The sequence below is a fragment of the Grampus griseus genome, assembly GCF_964374135.1.
Source record: "Grampus griseus genome assembly, chromosome: 14".
NCBI classification, from domain to species: domain Eukaryota; kingdom Metazoa; phylum Chordata; class Mammalia; order Artiodactyla; family Delphinidae; genus Grampus; species Grampus griseus.
The window spans coordinates 55,553,007-55,573,225 of record NC_139008.1 but is presented as its reverse complement, the minus strand read 5'-3'; the positions used below and the strand labels follow the sequence as shown (position 1 = coordinate 55,573,225).

At 40.0% G+C, this 20,219-nt stretch overlaps 1 protein-coding gene across 11 annotated transcripts in view; it reads left to right on the top strand.

Moving 5' to 3' along the window:
* The first annotated feature begins 345 nt into the window (after positions 1–345).
* SHLD1 (shieldin complex subunit 1) overlaps positions 346–20,219 on the top strand; it is a 101,730-nt gene continuing 81,856 nt past the window's right edge. For 5 of the 11 annotated variants that reach the window (XM_082670211.1, XM_082670209.1, XM_082670218.1 and 2 more), the window contains exons 1-3: positions 346–385; positions 8,925–9,185; positions 10,982–11,163. In XM_082670211.1, coding sequence (XP_082526337.1) covers positions 9,133–9,185; positions 10,982–11,163 — 235 coding nt within the window. In that variant the 5' untranslated portion in view covers positions 346–385; positions 8,925–9,132. Of the gene's footprint in view, positions 386–8,924; positions 9,186–10,800; positions 10,863–10,981; positions 11,164–17,088; positions 17,519–20,219 lie in introns of those variants that run through there. The other 6 variants (XM_082670210.1, XM_082670213.1, XM_082670212.1 and 3 more) reach the window with 6 other exon arrangements.

Here is a 20,219-nt window from a genome sequence, read left to right as displayed (position 1 = left end):
TCCTGCAGTTCTGGCAGTTGTGTACAGCTACCTGAATGCAACATGTTGAAATATTAACATTCTCTTTGTTAATTTCACTCTACTTTTTATGTTTATTTAAATGTAGACGTTCGAATTTTTAAACGTTTAAAATATTTCTCTGTTCCCTTTAGTATCCACCAAGCACATTTATCAATAAACCTCTAGAAATTTCCCGAACTAGCCATTTGTGGAAAGCGGTGTTGGCGGGGCCAATGCCCTCAGTCAAGATGGCCGTAACTGCCTTCCCCTGTTCTTTTCTGACCTCAGCAAAGATGGTTCCTGCGACTTCCTTTCAAACTCTGCTTTTCCGGTAACAAACGTGGAGTCACCGCTTCCGGTTTGAGGCGGCTGCCGTTGCGGGGCGGTGAGTGTAATCGGGGCCTGGCGACTTTTCTGGGCTAGTTTTCTCTGCGGACTCACGAGTGGATCGGATTGGGGGAAGGGAGGGGGTCTCCGCAAGGCATCAGGCCGTTCTCTCCTAATTGGGAAGTTACGGCTGCTTTCCCTGGCCTGCTCCCAAACCCCTCCTCCCCCACCACGGGCGGCCTCTGTAGCGAACGCCTTGGGGAAGCCCCAGAATTTGCGTGCAGTGTGTCTAAATGAGCTTCGGTTCTTCTTTTTTTTAAAAACAACTTTCTTGAGACATAATTGACATATTATAAAAAATTCCCATTTAAAGTGTAAAATTCAGTGGTTTTTCATATATCCCCAGAATTGTGCATCCATCACCACAATCTAATTTTAGAATATTTTCATCATCTCGAAGAAAAACCTTGTACCCATTAAAAGTCACTCTCTATTCACTATGGCCTCCCAGTCCTAGGCAATTGATAGTCTACTTTTTTGTCTCTATAGATTTGTCAATTTGCATATTTGATATAAATAGCAGCATACAGCATGTGGTCTTTTTTGACTAGCTTCTTTCACTAAGTATAATGTTTTAAAAGTTTGTTCTTGTTGTAGCATGTATCGGAACTTCCTTTATTGCAGAAAAATATTCCTTGTATTCATATACCACATTTGTTCATTCATCAGTTGATGGACATTTGGATTGTTTCCACTTTTTGGTTCTTATGAATAAAGCTGCTGTGACCATCTGTGTACAGTTTGAGTGGACACATGTTTTTATTTCTCTTGAGCACATATACCTACGAGTGGGATCGCCTGATCCAACCATTTGTGGAACTGCTAAACTGTTTTCCAAAGTACTTGAGCCATTTTACCTTTCTGTATGTGGATATCCAGCTGTCTTAGCGTTGAAAAGACTGTCCTTGCCCTGCGGAATTGTCTTGGCATCTAGGGAACTTCAGTCGATAACTGTAAGATTTTACTTCTGGACTCTCAGTTTTATTCCACTGACTGTTTTTATTCCAATACTACACAGTCTTGATTATTGCAGCTTATAATTGGTTTTGAAATCAGAAAGTATGAGTACTCCAAATTTGTGTTCTTCGTTTTCAAGATTGGTTTGGCTTGGGCTTCCCTGGTGGCGCAGTGGTTGAGAGTCCGCCTGCTGATGCAGGGGACATGGGTTAGTGCCCCAGTCCGGGAAGATCCCACATGCTGCGGAGTGGCTGGGCCCGTGAGCCATGGCCGCTGAGCCTGCGTGTCCGGAGCCTGTGCTCCGCAACGGGAGAGGCCACAACAGTGAGAGGACCGCGGACCGCAAAAAAAAAAAAAAAAAAAAAAAAAAGATTGGTTTGGCTTTATGGACCCCTTGCATTTCCATATGTACTTTTAAACAGTTTTGTCAAATGTCTGCAAATTTAAAAAAAAAACAACTGAGATTTTGTAAGAACCATATTGATCCATATACCAATTTGGGCAATATTGCCATTTTAAAATAGTAAGTGTTCAATTCCATGAACATAGGATGTCTTTCCATTCATTTGGAGCTTTAGTTTCTTTCAACATTTTAAAATAGTTCTCAGTGTACATGACTTACATATTTTTCATTATGTGTACTTAAGTATTTTATTCTTTTTGATGCTATTGTAAATGAAATTACATTCTTTTTTAAAAAATTTATTTATTTTTGGCTGTGTTGGGTCTTCATTGCTGCACATGGGCTTTCTCTAGTTGCAGCAGGCGAGGGCTACTCTTCGTTGCAGTGCACGGGCTTCTCACTGCTGTACCTTCTCTTGTTGTGGAGCATGGGCTCTAGCCACGTGGGCTTCAGTAGTTGCGGCACGTGAGCTCTGTAATTGTGGCTTGTGGGCTCTAGAGCGCATGCTCGGTAGTTGTGGTGCATGGGCTTAGTTACTCCGCGGCATGTGAGATCTTCCAGACCAGGGCTTGAATCCCATGTTCCCTGCATTGACAGGCAGATTCTTAACCACTGTGCCACCAAGGAAGTCCAAAATTATATTTTCAATTTCATTTTTAGGTTGTTTATTGCTAGTGTATATAAATACAAATGATTTTTCTGTATTGATCTTGTATCCTGCAACCTTGTTTAACTTTAATTATTCTAGTAGTTTTTTTTTAAGTGGATTCATTGGGACTTTCTATACACAAGATCATGTCTTCTGCTAATAGAAACAGTTTTACTTCTCTCTTTCCAATCTGGAAGCCTTTTATTTCATTTTCTTGCCTAATTGTGCAGCTAAAGCTTTTAGCTCCAGTACAATGTTGTATAGAAGTGATGAGAGCAGTTAATATTAAATTGTTCCTGAGCTTAAGGGGAAAACATTCAGTCTTTCACCATGAAATAGGATGCTAGCTATGGTTTTTTTCAAAAATGCCCTTTATCAGATTGAGGAAGTTCCCTTCTTTTCCGAGTGTGCTGAGTGTTTTGATCATGAATGGGTATTTGACTTTGTCAGTTGATTGTGTGTGTGTGTCTGTTGTTGTTTCTGTCCCTTATCCTAATATAGTGTATTACATTGATTGATTTTCAGATGTTAAAGCAACTTTGCATTTCTGGGATAAGTTCTGCTTGGTCAGGGAGTGTAATCCTTTTTATATGTTGCTCGGTTCATTTTGCTAGTATTCTGTCAAGGATTTTTGTGTCTGTATTCATGATACTGGTCTATAGTTTTCTTGTTATGTCTCTGTCTAGTTTTGGTGTGAGGATAACAGTGGGCTCATTGCGTAAACTGGGAAGTGTTCCGTCTTCCATTGTTTAGAATAGTTATCCACAAGAGGGAAGGACAGGTGCAGTGGGAAGAAGCAAGGCTTATTGGAAAACCTGATGGAAAGATAGAAGTGGGGTCAGAGGTTGGGGGAACCAGGCTAGAAGTTTCTGGGTGGTAATTAATGTTTCAGAGGAGGAAAGAAGAGGAGAAAGCCTTGGGATATCCTTGAGGAAGTCCAGTTGGAGATGGAAGATGAGCCACAGAGGAGGCAGGAAGGAACAGGCCTAGCTGGGATGTCAGCTGGGTGAGTGGCTTCCTGAAAAGTAAAGAAAGAGTGTCAGAAGAAGGAATTTCTAGAAGTTATGGTGGAGTGATTGAGTTGGTGGAGATGAGAAAATGAGCCAATTCTAGACTCTTGAGAAGTCTGTGGAAGTGAGAGGAGATTGGCTGTGAGGAAGGCAGGTGTCAAAGGTTTTCGTTTTGCTTTTCTTTCTTGACAATTTTCATATTGATATAATTTTATACCTTCAAAAAATTGCAAGACTAGTACAAGGAACTCCCAAATAACATTTTACAGATTCATCAATTGTCTACACTTGCCCCATTTACTTTATCATTCTCTCTCATATATATATATATATATATATATATATATATATATATATATATATATATATATATATATATACTGCAGACATCATGTCTCCCTAACACTAAATATTTGAGTGGTATTTCCAAAGAATAAGGATATTCTTTTACACACCAGGTTTTATTGAAAATGGGAGTGATTTGGGCCTGTTGAAAAGTGTAAGTGAAGATCCAGTGGAACAGAAGCCAGAGAAGGGATTATCGTCTCCGAAGGCTTCTGGAAAAGTCCAGAGAGTGGAATCTAAAGCCCAGGTGGAGTGGTTGGCCTTTGCCACACAAGGGACAGCTCCCTGTTTTACAGAGAGGTAAAGCAGTGTGCGGACGTGGGAGCCTTTGTTATGTTGAGAGAGCTGAAGAAGTTCCTCTCTGCTGGCTTCTGTTTCCCTTGTCAATTAGGAAGTGAGATGATATACTGAAAAGAGGAGGAAGGTATGTGAGTGATGGAGAGGGTCTGAGTTGAAGAAGAGTGGAGAAAATATGAAAGAGTCGAAGAGGGGGTTGAGAGGAAGTTATGAGATAAACATCTCAGGATCCATTTAGCCAGATAGCCCATTCCAGGTGGGTGCTCAGACACTTAGAGAGAGCCAGTCTGCCCTGACCTGTTTGATGACTCTCATGTCCAGCACACAGAAAATAGGGAGATAGTTGAGGTCGTCTAGGCTCAATTTTGCCAAAGGAGTGTGATGAAAAGACAGAATGGGCAGGGCAGGGAAGTTCAGGGTATTAACAAGACTGTGAACCATAGAATCTACTGGAAAAGAATGAAAGAAGCAACATGGCTATAGGATGGGAAGTAGAGGGGCAAATGGGCTGGTGGTTGGCTGGGAAGAGAGGAGCCTGTGATTTGTTTTTTAATTATTACTGTTTTACTTATTGGAGCTAACCATCATGAGCACAGAGACTGTACTAAGTATTTTACATGCATTAATTTTATATAATCCTTATGCCAACCCTATTAGGTAAGCATAGTAATCAAGCCATTTTTATAGATGAGGAAATTGAGGTTAAGTGACTTGCCCAAGGTGACAGCTAAAAAGTGAGAGCAGTCTCTCCAACTCCAGAGCCCCTGCACATCTCTGGACAGTTTTGCAGAGCTTCTTAGCTGTGTTCCTTACTTCACGTTTACCCTCCTCTCATTTGTGTTTCACTCAGCTGACAGAGTGAGCCTTTGAAGATGCAAATTGATTATATCATACACATCCCCTCAGAAGCTTTCATTATATCAATTTTTAAATGGAAATATGTATAAAAATAAGTGAATTGATGGATGAATAGAGAGTTGGATAGCTGGTTATCTGATAAAGAAAATCATAGTAAAATGTTAATTATGAAATCTAGGAAAAGGCCATAAGTGACAAGCCCACAGCTAAGATTAGGAACAAGAGAGTGATGCCTACTTTTGCCACTTCTATTTAACATAGTACTGGAAGTTCTAGCCAGAGCAGTTAGGCAAGAAAAAGAAGTAAAAGGCATCTCTATTGGAAAGGAAGAAGTAAAACTGTCACTGTTTGAAGATGACATGATATTATATATGGAAAACTGTAAAGACTCCATCAACAAACTGTTAGAATAAACAAATTCAGCAAAGTTGCAAGATACAAAATCAACACACAAAAGTCGGTTGCATAATGAACTATCAGAGAGAGAAATTAAGAATACAGTCCCATTTACAATTGCATCAAAAATAATAAAATAGGGCTTCCCTGGTGGCGCAGTGGTTGAGAGTCCGCCTGCTGATGCAGGGGACGCGGGTTCGTGCCCTGGTCCAGGAGGATCCCACATGCCGCGGAGCGGCTGGGCCCGTGAGCCATGGCTGCTGAGCCTGCGCGTCCGGAGCCTGTGCTCCGCAATGGGAGAGGCCACAACAGTGAGAGGCCTGTGTACCGCAAGAAAAATAAAATAAAATAAAATAAAATAAAATAAAATAAAATAAAATAAAATACCTAGGAATAAGTTTTTTTCTTTTTCTTTTTAAAAGATTTTTGTTTTTACCTAGGAATAAATTTAACCAAGAAGGTGAAAGACCTGTGCAGTGAAAACTACAAGAAATTAATGAAAGAAATTGAAGAAGACACAAATAAATGGAAAGATATTCTGTGCTCATGGATTGGAAGAATTAATATTACAGTGTCCATGCTACCCCAAACAATATACAGACTCAATGCAATACCGATCAAAATCCCAATGACATTTTTCACAGTAATAAAACAAACAAAAAAAAAATTTTGAACTATGAAAGGTTCTGAATAGCCACAGCAATCTTGAGAAAGAACAAAGCTGCAGGCATTATGTGCCCTTATTTCAAACTATATTACAAAGCTATAATAATTAAAACAGTATGGTGGCATTAAAAACAGACACATAAATCAATGGAACAGAATAGAGAGCTCAGAAATAAACCTATGCATATATTAATTAATTTATGAGAAAGGAGACAAGAATGTCCAATGGTGAAAGGACAGTCTCTTCAATAAATAGTGCTAGGAAAATTGACAGCATATGCAAAAGAATGAAATTGGACCACCATACACAAAAATTAACTCAAAATGGATTAAAGACTTGAGCTTGAGACCTAAAACTGTAAAAATCCTAGAAGAAAATAGAGGTGATAAAGTCCTTGACATACATCTTTAAAAAAAATTATTTATTTATTTATTTTTGGCTGCATTGGGTCTTCGTTGCTTCTTGCGGGCTTTCTCTAGTTGTGGTGAGTGGGGGCTACTCTTCGTTGCAGTGCGCCAGCTTCTCATTATGGTGGCTTCTCTTGTTGTGGAGCACGGGTTCTAGGTGCAGGGACTTCAGGAGTTGGGGCTTGCAGGCTCTAGAGTGCAGGCTCAGTAGTTGTGGCGCACGGGGCTTAGTTGCTCTGCGGCACATGGAATCGTCCCAGACCAGGGCTCGAACCCATGTCCCCTGTATTGGCAGGCAGATTCTTAACCACTGTGCCACCAGGGAAGTCCCTTTGACATAGGTCTTGATGATGATTTTTTGAATCTGACACCAAAACCAAAAGCAACAAAAGCAAAAATAAACAAGTGGGACTATATTAAACTAAAAATCTTTTGCACAGCAAAGGAAACCATCAACAAATGAAAAGGCAACCTACTGAATGGGAGAAAGTATTTGCAAATCATATATCTGATAAGGGGCTAATATCTAAAATATATAAAGAACCCATACAACTCAATAGCAAAAAAACAACCAATCCAATTAAAAAATGGGTAGAAGATATGAGTAGACATTTTTTCCCAAGAAGAAATATGGATGGCCAACAGGTACATGAAAAGATGCTCTACATCATTAATCATCAGGGAAATGCAAATCAGAACCACAATGAGATATCACCTCACACCTGTCAGAATGGCTAATATCAAAAAGACTGGTGGTCCTGGGCTTCCCTGGTGGTGCAGTGGTTGAGAGTCCGCCTGCCGATGCAGGGGACACGGGTTCATGCCCCAGTCCGGGAAGATCCCACATGCAGCGGAGCGGCTAGGCCCGTGAGCCATGGCCGCTGAGCCTGCGCGTCCGGAGCCTGTGCTTCGCAACAGGAGAGGCCACAGCAGTGAGAGGCCCGCGTACCGCAAAAAAAAAAAAAAAAAAGACTGGTGGTCCAGTGGTTAAGACTCTGCGCTTCCAATGCAGTGGTGCAGGTTTGATCCCTGGTCAGGGAACTAGGACCCCACAGGCCGCAGGGCGTGGCCAATAAATAAATAGAGACTAGAAATAACAAGTGTTGGCATAGATATAGAGAAAATGGAAACTTCATGGCAATGTAAATTGGTGCCACTATAGAAAAGTGTGGAGGTTCCTCAAAAAGTTAAAAATAGAACTACCATATGATCCAGGAATTCCAATTTTGAGTATTTATCCAAAGAAAACAAGAACACTAATTAGAAAAGATATATGCACCCCCATGTTCATTGCAGCATTATTTATAATAGCCAAGATAGAAAAACAACCTAAGGGTCCATTGATGGATGAGTAAATAAGGAAGATGTGATATATATGTACAATGTAATATTATTCAGCCATAAAAAAGAATGAAATCTTGCTATTTGCAACAACATGAATGTCCCTGAGACCACTATAAGTGAAATGAGTCAGAGAAATACAAATACTTTATATTAAGCTTATAGATACAGAGAGCAGATTGGCGGTTGTCAGAAGTGGCGGGGGGAGAGTGGTGGAAGAAATGGGTGAACTGTTTTTGGTTTTGTTTTGGTGTTTAAGTAAATTGAGTAAGAATAAAGAAATCTAGGCAGTAGCTATATGGATGGTCATTGTATTAAATTCTTTCCACTATCCTTCGTTTGAAATTTTTCATCTAAAATATTGGGAGGAAAGAGCCTTAACTGGGGGAAAAAAAAAAAAAGTACATAGTTCCTTGGAAGTCCAGTGGTTAGGACTTGGCACTTCACTGCCATGGCCTGGGTTCAGTCCCTGGTTGGGGAACTAAGATCCTGCAAGCCACATGGTGTGGCCAAAAATAAAGAAAAAGAAAAAAGTCAATGAAATTAAACTGCTTCTTATACATGGACCCTGACTGAGTTGTTTTTGTAGATTTGTAAGAATCTGTAGAGCAATGGCTGCTTTCTCTTGGTAAGCAGGTATTTATGTACTGAGAAACTTCTTGTGCCTGCAGTCACAAGGCATCCTATACTCCCAAGTATTGGAAAATAATATTTAGATTGTGTAATTAAAGCACCTTTAAGAGAAGAAAATAAGCACTTCTAGAGAAGGAAATTGAACCACATATCAAAAGTTTTGGGGCAAAGGATAATCATTGCATTCTACTTGGCCAGCCTAGGTAGTTTCAGATCATTAGAAGGGTCTCACCTGTCCCTATTATTTGATTTCTCCTGTACAAATTCATTGAATCCAAAATAATGTTTTACATGCACAGGTACTTATTTTGTAATAAACAGGATTCTGCCTTTCAGTAGATTGTTTTTTTCTTTTTTTTGTTCAAATAACCAGTTTGTGATGTATTTGACATTTAATATAAGTGATTATAAAAGAAAAGATAGATATCACATCAAGGTGCTATTTGTTTTCAAAAAGGATTCCTTTTGTTCCATGTCATTAATAACGACTTCTGTTGCTGGCTGATTTCAATGCAACTTTGTAGGCAAGCAGGATATGTGGCTGTCATTTATTAACCTGTTTGTTCCCTTCCAGAAACCTCCAGAGCAGTGTTTGGTAAGATGAGGGCAGAAGGAGGAGCCACAGATGCCTGCAGCAGAGGTGTTTGCTGAAACTTCGGGCTTGGTTGGCTAATATAGCAGTGTGCAAAGACAGGATGTTCTTGCTTCTTTGGGAATCTTGATCACCTCACTCCTTCCAGAAGCAATCAGCTGATGTCTTGGCTCACTGTCTGCCTGAGCGAATGTCCACAACAGCATGTGACTGGGTGTCCTCAAATGAGAGGTGTCTTGCCAGGTCTCTCTGTTGATTTGTTTTTATACCTCCTATCTTTGCTTGATCAGGTGGTAGTTTGGGCTGCAGTCGGGAGGCTCTGGAGCTGGGTTCATCCTAGGTTGGTACTTTCTGGACGGGTTTCCTTGGGCTAGTTACTCTACTTCTCCTGTGTTTGGGGCCGACTATCTGACTGTAAATGAGGGTAATAATAAGATTACCTGCTTCATAGGGCTGTTGGAGATGAAGCTCTTAGCACAATGCCTGGCAACCAAAAAGCACTTAATAAATGTTAACTACTCGTATTATTATACTGCTCATGTTATTCTGAAATTGCTTCTGTCATTCAGACATAGATCTTTCAAGTTCTGACTGTCATTTTAACAGCTGGATAATATCCCATAATTTGGAATACTGCCTCCTCCCAAACCTATCCTTCTCCGGTCTGCTCTCACTCAGTTGATAATACAAACCTGTCACTGAAGCTACCACTCTTTGTTGACTTCTGGTTCCTCTTTAGCCCTTTTATCCATTCAGTTATTAAGTTTGACTCTTATTTCTGTTCCTAAACATCTTCTTAGTCTGTCCCCTGCTCTTGGCTGCTAGTGCCCTGCCCTGCTCTTCCTCTCTCACTGGGACCACAACAGTTGTCTGAATTCCTGTCGCTCCTGAGATTGCCTGCTGTCCAGCTGCCAAATCTGCAGATCTGACCATGTGTCTCCTCTGCATGGTACCTGGTGGCCTGTGGTAGTCACAGGGTGTGGTGTTGACCATAGTAAGATTTACTGATGACAACTTAAGAGGCAGAGAGTAGCAGAGGGTCCAGGATCTCTCCAGGCCCATAATTATTTTACAGAGAGGTGGGCAGGGCTGGATGTACTGCAAAGAGCCCTCCAGCCCACAGGTAGACATCAACCAGGAGGGATAAGGGACACCTAATTTTTAACAAGAAATGTCCAAAACTCTCAACACCTCTTGCCAGTTGTGGTTGCCCAAGCTGGTTCCTCTGGGGTTCATACTGTCCCCTGGCCACGGCCTGCCCCACACTTGGGGACAGCCTCCTCCAGAAAGCCTACTGCCCCTCTCTGGGCGCCTCTTCATCTTATCATGGTGTTAGCACTGTCTGTCTCTGTGTTTGGATCATCCCAACCTGAGCAACTCAAAGGAAGTGTCTATCACATTCATCTTTGCATCCCTGGGGCCTGGCATGTTAACAGTTGTCTGAAGGCCACAGAAGAAGATGCAAATCACCTGTAATTTCACTACCCAGAAATTAAACCACTGAGTTAATTATCACTGGAATTAATTTGGGATATACCCTTCTAGACTTTTTTTTTCTAGCTATAGGTCTGTATATTTCATACACACACATCCCACACACGATATTTTATAAAATATGGATCAAACCCTACCTATAGTTTTTAAATCTTTTTCCATTTAATATATCATGGACAGTTTCCCATCTCATTAAATATTTGTGTAGTCCTTGGATTATAGTGCTAAACAGTATTTCATCCTTATCAGACATGCAGTTCACTTTCCAGCTGAAATGATTCATGGTTTCTTTCTGTGCTGAGAGTTATTTGTTTCTCATGATGAAGAAACATGGTAAACAAATGCTGGGTCTAAAGCAAAGACAAGGAAGACCATTAATAACAGGAAAGTAAAGCAAAGACAAGGAAGACTGTTAGTAACAGGAAAGTAAATTATTTTGGTTCTACTGTTTTTTGGCCTTTAAGGTGCTTTAAGCCATGGCTGTAATGGAGGCTCCTCTTATGCAATACCTTCTGTATTGAATTGTTTTATTTTTTCCATGGCAGGACTATGGCAAATCAGGAAGCCACTCCAGGAAGCCAATCAGAGGAGAGCAATGCTTTGGACCTGCCATCAGCTTATGACATAAGGGATTACGTGTTGCAGAGACCCAGCCAGGAGGCCAACAGTGAGGCTTTTAGTTCTGAGGAAGCCTTTTCTATTCCTTGCTCTTCTGATACGGATCCAGGTAAGAAGCACAGTTTAAAACAAACTAACATTGAACAAACAAAAAAATCCTGACATATACCTATATGTGATAGTTTGTTTCTCTGTCTTCCAAAGGCAGATCTCATTGTCTCGGGGAGAAAAACATCTTATCTAAGCAAAACTGTTGGGAGAGACTTCAAAGGACAGCCTCCCTGGTGGAACCAGGACAAGGAGCTGTTTCCTGGAGGCCTTTTTGTCTGAGTCCCTTTCTGATCTCCATCCAAATCCATTTAGAGGCAGGGAGCACTTGGTTCACTGGGAGAGGGTAGAATTGGTTTTTTGTTTTGTTCTTTTAAAACTTCAGAAAATAGCCATGTGGGCCTGTTGTGTGTCATAGGGACTTTAGTGTTCCTCTTATGAAGTATACTCTGGATTTAGGTAACAACTTTTCTGTAAGTTTCCCTGACCGAATTGCCGAAAAGTCTGTTTTTTAAGTTTAATGATAATTCTTTGACATAGTTAGTGACCATCTCTGGTTGTAAAGCCCATCTCCTCCCTGTTTATTGCCTAATCCAGGCCTGTAGGTCCACATATTCAAAGCTTTGCCACTTACTGGTTGTGTGACTCAGGTCATATTTCTTAACCCCTCTGAGTTCCAGAATCAGCTACAAAATGGGGATCAAAATGCTTGCTTCATGGAGTAGGTTTAACTCAGGGAACAGTGCAGGGACACATCATAGTGTTTGCCATACATTGGTGCTCAGGCAATTGCTATTACAGTATTCTGGTGCTATTATTGTTGTTGTTGTTGTTAATATTAAGAAACCCAAATATATATTTTTAAAGAGCACGCAGGTACTAAGAAAATGTGGGCCTTAATGAAGATGAATTTAACATTGGCAGTAAGTAGGGTGTGTACCTGTCATTATCTTCAAGAATTCTATGAAAAAAAAATACTTTTAAACTTCCTGATGATTCTTTTCTGATTTTCAGGACATAGTAATCAGGATCAGTCAGATTCCTGTTTAATTTAGTTCCAGAGCAAGAATTAGATCATTTCTTATCCTTTTTCTTTCTAGGCTCAGAATCTTAGTTCATTTAACCTTTCCTCTTCCCCTTCCCATCCTGCTGCCTCTACATTACTTTCCATCCCAAAGAAAGCAACTGTTATTAATTTGAATTGAGTTGACCATTGAAATATTTATATTGGAGTATTTGTTTAAAATCTAGACATTTCATGAAAAAAGATTCTTTTGGAAGCCCTTATAAAGGTCTAAACATGGGAAGGAGCACTCATATCCTGAGACAACCATTTTGCATGGCATGGGGAGTGGTGGTGCTGCATTTGACTGTCTAGTTTGAATTCTGGTTCTACTTTTTTCTGTGGTTTTGCCTTGGACAAGTCATTTGGCCTCCATGTCTTGGTTCCTTCATTTGTAAAATGGAGATAGTAATGCCTACCTTGTCACGGGGCAGCCATAATGAGGGTCAAAGTGTATGAGGTGTAATGCCTGGCATGTGGTGGGCTTTGGAAATCCAGCTCTTCATGAGTTCAGTGCCTGGGCACCTCAGCACACCACCACGCTGACCAGGCTCCATTTTTTTTTTAATTGAGCTATAATTTATGTGCAATATTATATGTTACACGTGTACAACATAGTGATTCACAATTTTTAAAGGTTATACTCCATTTATAGTTATTATAGAATATTGGCTATATTCCCTGTGTTGTATAATATATCCTTGTAGCTTATTTATTTTGTACATAATAGTTTGTACCTCTTAATCCCCTACGCCATCTTGCCCCTCCTCCCTTCTTTCTCCCCACTGGTAACCACTAGTTTGTTCTCTATATCTCTGAGTCTGTTTCTTTTTTGTTATACTCACTAGTTTGTTTTATTTATTTATTTTAATTTATTTTATTTTATTTATTTATTTAAAAAAATTTTTGGCTGCGTTGGGTCTTAGTTGCAGCACACGGGATGTTCGTTGAGACGTGGGATCTTTCGTTGAAGTGCTTGGGCTCTTCATTGCGGTGCTTGGGCTTCTCTCTAGTTGCGGCCTGTGGGTTTCTCTCTAGTTGTGGTGTATGAGCTTCTCTCTAGTTGTGGCGCACAGGCTCCAGAGCGCATGGGCTCTGTAGTTTGTGGTACGTGGGCTCTCTAGTTAAGGCGTGCAAACTCAGTAGTTGTGGCGCGCAGGGCTGTGGCATCTTAGTTCTCCGTCCAGGGATCGAACCTGCGTCCCCTGCATTGGAAGGCGGATTCTTAACCACTGGACCACTAGGGAAGTCCCTAGTTTATTTTTTAGATTCTACATGTAAGTGGTCTGACTTCTTTAACTTAGCATAATACCTTCCAAGTCCATCCCTGTTGTTGCAAATGGCAAAATTTCATTCTTGTTTATGGCTGAACAGTATTCCATTGTGCGTGTGTGTGTGTGTGTGTGTGTGTGTGTGTGTGTACCGCATCTTCTTTATCCATTCATCTGTTGATGGACACTTAGGTTGTTTCCATATCTTAGTAATTGTAAGTAATGCTGCTATGAATATTGGGGTGCATGTATCTTTTTTAATTAGTGATTTTGTTTTTTTCAGATAGGTACCCAGGAGTGGAATTTCTGAGTCATGTGGTAGTTCTCCTTTTAGTTTTCTGAGAAAACTCCATACTGTTTTCCACAGTGGCTGCACCAATTTACATTCCCATCAACAGTGTATGAGGGTTCCCTTTTCTCCGCATCCTCATGACAAGATCCATTAAATTCATAACCTCCTACCTCAAGTTGAGCCTCTTTGCTGCCCATCCATCACACACTATTTTCCTAGCATGTTCATTCTCCTGCCCTCTTGGATGACTTTGTAGTATCTTCTTCTCTCTTTGCAAACCCCCATTACCTCCTTCAACCTCTTTCTCAGCTGATAATCTTAGTTTCCTATTTAATCAAGAAAACAGAAGCACTCAAAAGAGAATGAGCACACACACACACTTCACATCCATCAGCTTCCTTCCCTCCTGTTTCTGTGGGAGACCCATCCCTGCCTGTCCTTCTCTTCCAGTCTGCTTTCACCTACTCAAGGTTGTCACTTCTAGTAATCTCCTGCATCGTTGATCCCACCTCTACTGGTCATTCTCATGATCATACAAACATGCTTTAATAGCTCCCATCTTAACAAAATGCCCACCCTAGACCCCAAATCCCCATCTAGTTACAGACTCATTCCTCTGTTCTCTTCTACAGAAAACCCTCAGAAGAGTCATCTACACCTGTTGTCCCCAGTTCGTCTCCTCCCAGTTCCTCCTAAAACCCTCCAACCTGGCTTCTATCTCCATCACTCCATGGAAATAGCTCTTGTCAAGGTCATGACCTCCACATTGTTAAATCCAGTAGTCACTTCTCAAGCGTTCTCCTTCTTGATCTGTCAGCAGCATTGACTTTTTTTCTTCTTGAATTCTTTCTTCAGTGGGCTTTCTGGGAAGCAGCATCTTAATTTTTTTTTCTTACTTTTCTGTCTTATTCGTTCTCAGTCTTCTTTGCCTGATTCCTTCCTCTCCAGCCCCTTAGTGTTGGAGAGCCCAGGGCTGAGTCCTCAGCTCTCCTGTCTGTCATCACACCCTTCCCTGAGTGATCTTATCCAGTCTCGGGGCCTTAAATGCTCTCAGTACCCCGCTCAGTCCCAGATTTCTCTCTCTAGTTTGGATCTCTGGCTTGACATTTATACTATCTATGTATTTCACATCATCACTTAGATTTCTATTAGACTTCCTAAATTTGACATAACCAAATTCCTGATTCCTCTACCATCTCATATATACATAGACACACCTGTTCTTTGAGGCTTTCTCATCTCAAAAAAGTACTTCCATCCTTCTGTTCACTTAGGCAGAAACCTGGGAGTCATCCTCAACTTCTTTCTTTCTCTTTAATCTCATATCCAGTCTATCAGCAAATCCTGTCAGCTCTCCTTTGTCTCCACTGCCACCACCCTGGTCCCTGCCAGTAGCATCTGTCTTCTGGATTATTGTTAATCTCATAACTAGCTTTTCTCACATCTGCTCTTTATCCTCCTATAGTTTCTTCTTTTTTTTTTTAATTTTTATTTATTTCTATTATTGTCTTTAATGGAATATATAAAAGCAGAGAAACTTCACTCATAAGTTGTGCTTTCACATATTCATATAGAAACTATATGGAAATACATATACATGGGCTTAGAAATATTTTACTTTTCATGCAGGAATTCCAGTTCTGTTAACCAAAACTAAAGAAATAATTCATAATAAAAATAAGCTTTGTGTATAGTGACATCTGTAATTGCAGTAAATTGTCACTAAATTAAACATTGAACAGGGACTTCCATGGTGGCGCAGTGGTTAAGAATCTGCCTGCCGATGCAGGGGACACAGGTTCGATCCCTGGTCCAGGAAGATCCGACATGCCACGGAGCAGCTAAGCCCGTGAACCACAACTACTGAGCCTGCACTCTAGAGCCTGCAAGCCACAACTACTGAGCCCATGCGCTGCAATTACTGAAGCCCACACTCTCTAGGGCCTGCGTGCTGCAACGACTGAAGCCCATGCACCTAGAGCCCATGCTCTGCAATAAGAGAAGCCACTGCAATGAGAAGACGGCGCACCACAATGAAGAGCAGCCCTCACTCACCGCAACTAGAGAAAGCCTGTGTGCGGCAACAAAGACCCAACACAGCCAAAATAAATAAATAAATAAACAAACAAATAATTAAATAATTGAATAATAATGGTTAACTAGGTACACCCAGTCAACTAAATATGAATATTCAAAAAATTGCATTTCTTCCTTTTTTTAAATTCATTTTTATTGGAGTATAGTTGCTTTACAATGTTGTGTTAGTTTCTGCTGTACAGCAAAGTGAATCAGCTATACGTATACATATATCCCCTCTTTAGGTCACCACAGAGCATTGAGTAGAGTTACCTGTGCTATGCACTCGGTTCTTATTAGGTATCTATTTTATACATAATAGTGTATATATGTCAATCCTAATCTCCCAATTCATTCCACTCCCCTCTTTCGTCCTTGATAACCATACATCCATTCTCTCTGTCTCTGTCTCTATTTCTGCTTTGCAAATAAGTTCATCTGTATAATTTTTCTAGATTCCACATATAAGCAATATTATACAATACTTGTTTTTCTCTTTCTGACTAACTTCACTCTGTATAACAGTCTCTAGGTCCATCCACGTTTCTGCAGATTGCACAATTTCGTTCCTTTTTACGACTGAGTAATATTGCATTATATATATGTACCACATCTTCTTTATCCATTCTTCTATTGATGGACATTTAGGTTGCTTCCAAGTTCTGGCTATTGTAAATAGTGCTGCAATGAACATTGGGGTGCATGTGTATCTTGTTGAATTATAGTTTTCTCCAGATATATGCCCAGGAGTGGGATTGCTGGGTCATATGGTAGTTCTATTTTTAGTTTTTTGAGGAACCTCCATACTGTTCTCCATAGTGGCTGTACCAATTTACATTCCCACCAACAGTGTAGGAGGATTCCCTTTTCTCCACATCCTCTCCAGCATTTATTGTTTGTAGATTTTTTGATGGTGGCCAGTCTGACTGGTGTGAGGTGATTCTTTACTGTAGTATTGATTTCCATTTCTCTAATAATTAGTGAGTGATGTTAAGCATCTTTTCATGTGTTTGTTGGCCATCTGTATGTCTTCTTTGGAGAAATGTCTATTTAGGTCTTCTGCCCATTTTTTGATTGGGTTGTTTGTTTTTTTGATATTGAGCTGCATGAGCTGTTTGTATATTTTGCAGATTAATCCCTTGTCAGTTGCTTAGTTTGCAAATAATTTCTCCCATTCTGAGGGTTTTCTTTTCGTCTTATTTGTGGTTTACTTTGCTGTGCAAAAGCTTTTAAGTTTCATTAGATCCCATTTGTTTATTTTTGTTTTTATTTCCATTACTCTAGGAGGTGGATTGAAAAAGATCTTGCTGTGATTTATGTCAAAGAGTGTTCTCCCGGGCTTCCCTGGTGGCTCAGTGGTTGAGAGTCTGCCTGCTGATGCAGGGGACACGGGTTCGTGCCCCGGTCCGGGAAGATCCCACGTGCCGTGGAGCGGCTGGGTCCGTGAGCCATGGCCGCTGAGCCTGCGCGTCCGGAGCCTGTGCTCCGCAGCGGGAGAGGCTGCAGCGGTGAGGGGCCCGTGTACCGCAAAAAAAAAAAAAAAAAAAAAAAAAGAGTGTTCTCCCTATGTTTTCCTCTAAGAGTTTTATAGTGTCTGGTCTTACATTTAGGTCTCTAATCCATTTTGAGTTTATTTTTGTGTGTGGTATTAGGGAGTGTTCTAATTTTATTCTTTTATATGTAGCTGTCCAGTTTTCCCAGCACCACTTATTGAAGAGACTGTCTTTTCTCCATTGTATATCCTCACCTCCTTTGTCATAGATTAGTTGACCATAGGTGTGTGGGTTTATCTCTGGGCTTTCTATCCTGTTCCATTGACCTATATTTCTGTTTTGGTGCCAGTACCATATTGTCTTGATTACTGTTACTTCGTAGTATAGTCTGAAGTCAGGGAGTCCGATTCCTCCAGCTCCATTTTTTTCCCTCAAGATTGCTTTGGCTGTTCAGGGTCTTTTGTGTCACCATACAGATTTTAAGATTTTTTGTTTTAGTTCTGTAAAAAATGCCATTGGTAATTTGATAGGGATTGAATTGAATCTAGATTGCTTTGGGTAGTATAGTCATTTTCACAATGTTGATTCTTCCAATCCAAGAACATGGTATATCTCCATCTGTTTGTGTCATCTTTGATTGCTTTCATCAGTGTCTTACAGTTTTCTGAGTACAGGTCTTTTACCTCCTTAGGTAGGTTTATTCCTAGGTATTTTATTCTTTTTGTTGCAGTGGTGAATGGGATTGTTTCCTTCTCTTTCTGATCATTCATTGTTAGTGTATAGGAATTCAAGAGATTTCTGTGCATTAATTTTGTATCCTGCAACTTTACCAAATTCACTGATTAGCTCTAGTAGTTTTATGGTAGAATCTTTATGATTCTCTATGTATAGTATCATGTCATGTGCAAACAGTGACAGTTTTACTTCTTCTTTTCCAATTTGGATTCCTTTTATTCAGTTTTCTTCTCTGATTGTCATGGCTAGGAATTCCAAAACTATGTTGAATAAAAGTAGCAAGAGTGGACATCTTTGTCTTGTTCCTGATCTTAGAGGAGATGCTTTCAGTTTTTCACCATTGAGAATGATGTTTGCTGTGGGTTTGTCATATATGGTCTTTATTATGTTGAGGTAGTTTCCCTCTATGCCCACTTTCTGGAGAGTTTTTAATCATAAATGGGTATTGGATTTTATCAAAAGCTTTTTTTGCATCTATTGAGGTGATCATATGGCTTTTATCCTTCAGTTTGTTAATATGGCATATCACATTGATTGATTTGCATATATTGAAGAATCCTTGCATTCCTGGGGTAAACCCCACTTGATCATGGTGTATGATCCTTTTAATGTGTTGTTGGATTCTGTTTGCTAGTATTTTGTTGAGTATTTTTGCATCTATGTTCATCAGTGATATTGGCCTCTAATTTTCTTTTTTTGTGACTTCTTTGTCTGATTTTGATATCAGGGTGATAGTGGCGTCATAGAATGAGCTTAGGAGAATTCCTCCCTCTGCAGGTTTTTGGAAGAGTTTGAGAAGGATAGGTGTTAGCTCTCCTCTAAATGTTTGATGGAATTCACCTGTGAAGCCATCTGGTCCTGGACTTTTGGTTGCTGGAAGATTTGTTTTTAATATTTATTTTATTTTATTTATTTATTGGTTGCTTGGGTCTTAGTTGTGGCTTGCTGGCTCCTTAGTTGTGGCATGTGGGCTCCTTAGTTATGGCACGTTGGTTCCTTAGTTGCAGCATGCTGGATCTTTTTTAGTTGAGGGATGCAAACTCTTAGTTGTGGCATGCATCTGGGACCTAGTTCCCTGACCAGGGATTGAACCCAGGCCCCCTTCATTGGGAGCACCGATTCTTAACCACTGCACCATCAGGGAAGTCCCGTTTGCAGGAAGATTTTTAATCACAGTTTCAATTTCATTACTTGTCATTGGTCTGTTCATATTTTGTATTTCTTCCTGGTTCATTCTTGGAAGGTTGTACCTTTCCAACAATTTGTCCATTTCTTCCAGGTTGTCCATTTTTTTGGCATATACCTGCTTGTAGTAGTCTCTTATGATGCTTTGTATTTTTGCGGTGTCAGTTGTAACTTCTCCTTTTTCATTTCTAATTTTATTGATTAGAGTCCTCTCCCTTTTTTCTTGATGAGTCTGGCTAAAGGTTTATCAATTTTGTTTATCTTCTCAAAGAACCAGCTTTTTGTTTTATTGATCTTTGCTATTGTTTTCTTTGTTTCTGTTTCTGCTCTGATCCTTATGATTTCTTTCCTTCTACTGACTTTGGGTTTTCTTTGTTCTTCTTTCTCTAGTTGCCTTAGGTGTAGGGTTAGATTGTTTATTTGAGATTTTTCTTATTTCTTGAGGTGAGATTGAATTGCTATAAACTTCCCTCTTAGAACTTCTTTTGCTGCATCCCATAGGTTTTGGAACATCGTGTTTTTGTTATCATTTGTCTCTACGTATTTTTTGATTTTCTCTTTGATTTCTTCAGTGATCTCTTGGTTATTTAGTAATGTATTGTTTAGCTTCCATGTGTTTATGTTTTTACAGTTTTTTTTCCTGTAGTAGATTTCTAATCTCATAGTGTTGTGGTCGGAAAAGATGTTTGATACGATTTCAATTTTCTTAAATTTACGAAGGCTTGATTTGTGACCCAAGATGTGATCTACCCTGGAGAATGTTCCATGTGCACTTGAGAACAGAATGTATTCTGCTGCTTTTAGTTGGAATGTCCTATAAATATCAGTGAAGTCTATCTGGTCTAATGTGTTATTTAAGGCTTGTGTTTCCTTACTAATTTTCTGTCTGGATGGTCTGTCCATTGGTATAAGTGGAATGTTAAAAGTTCCCCACTATTATTGTGTTACTGTCAATTTCCCCTTTTATGGCTGTTAGTATTTACCTTATGTATTGAGGTGCTC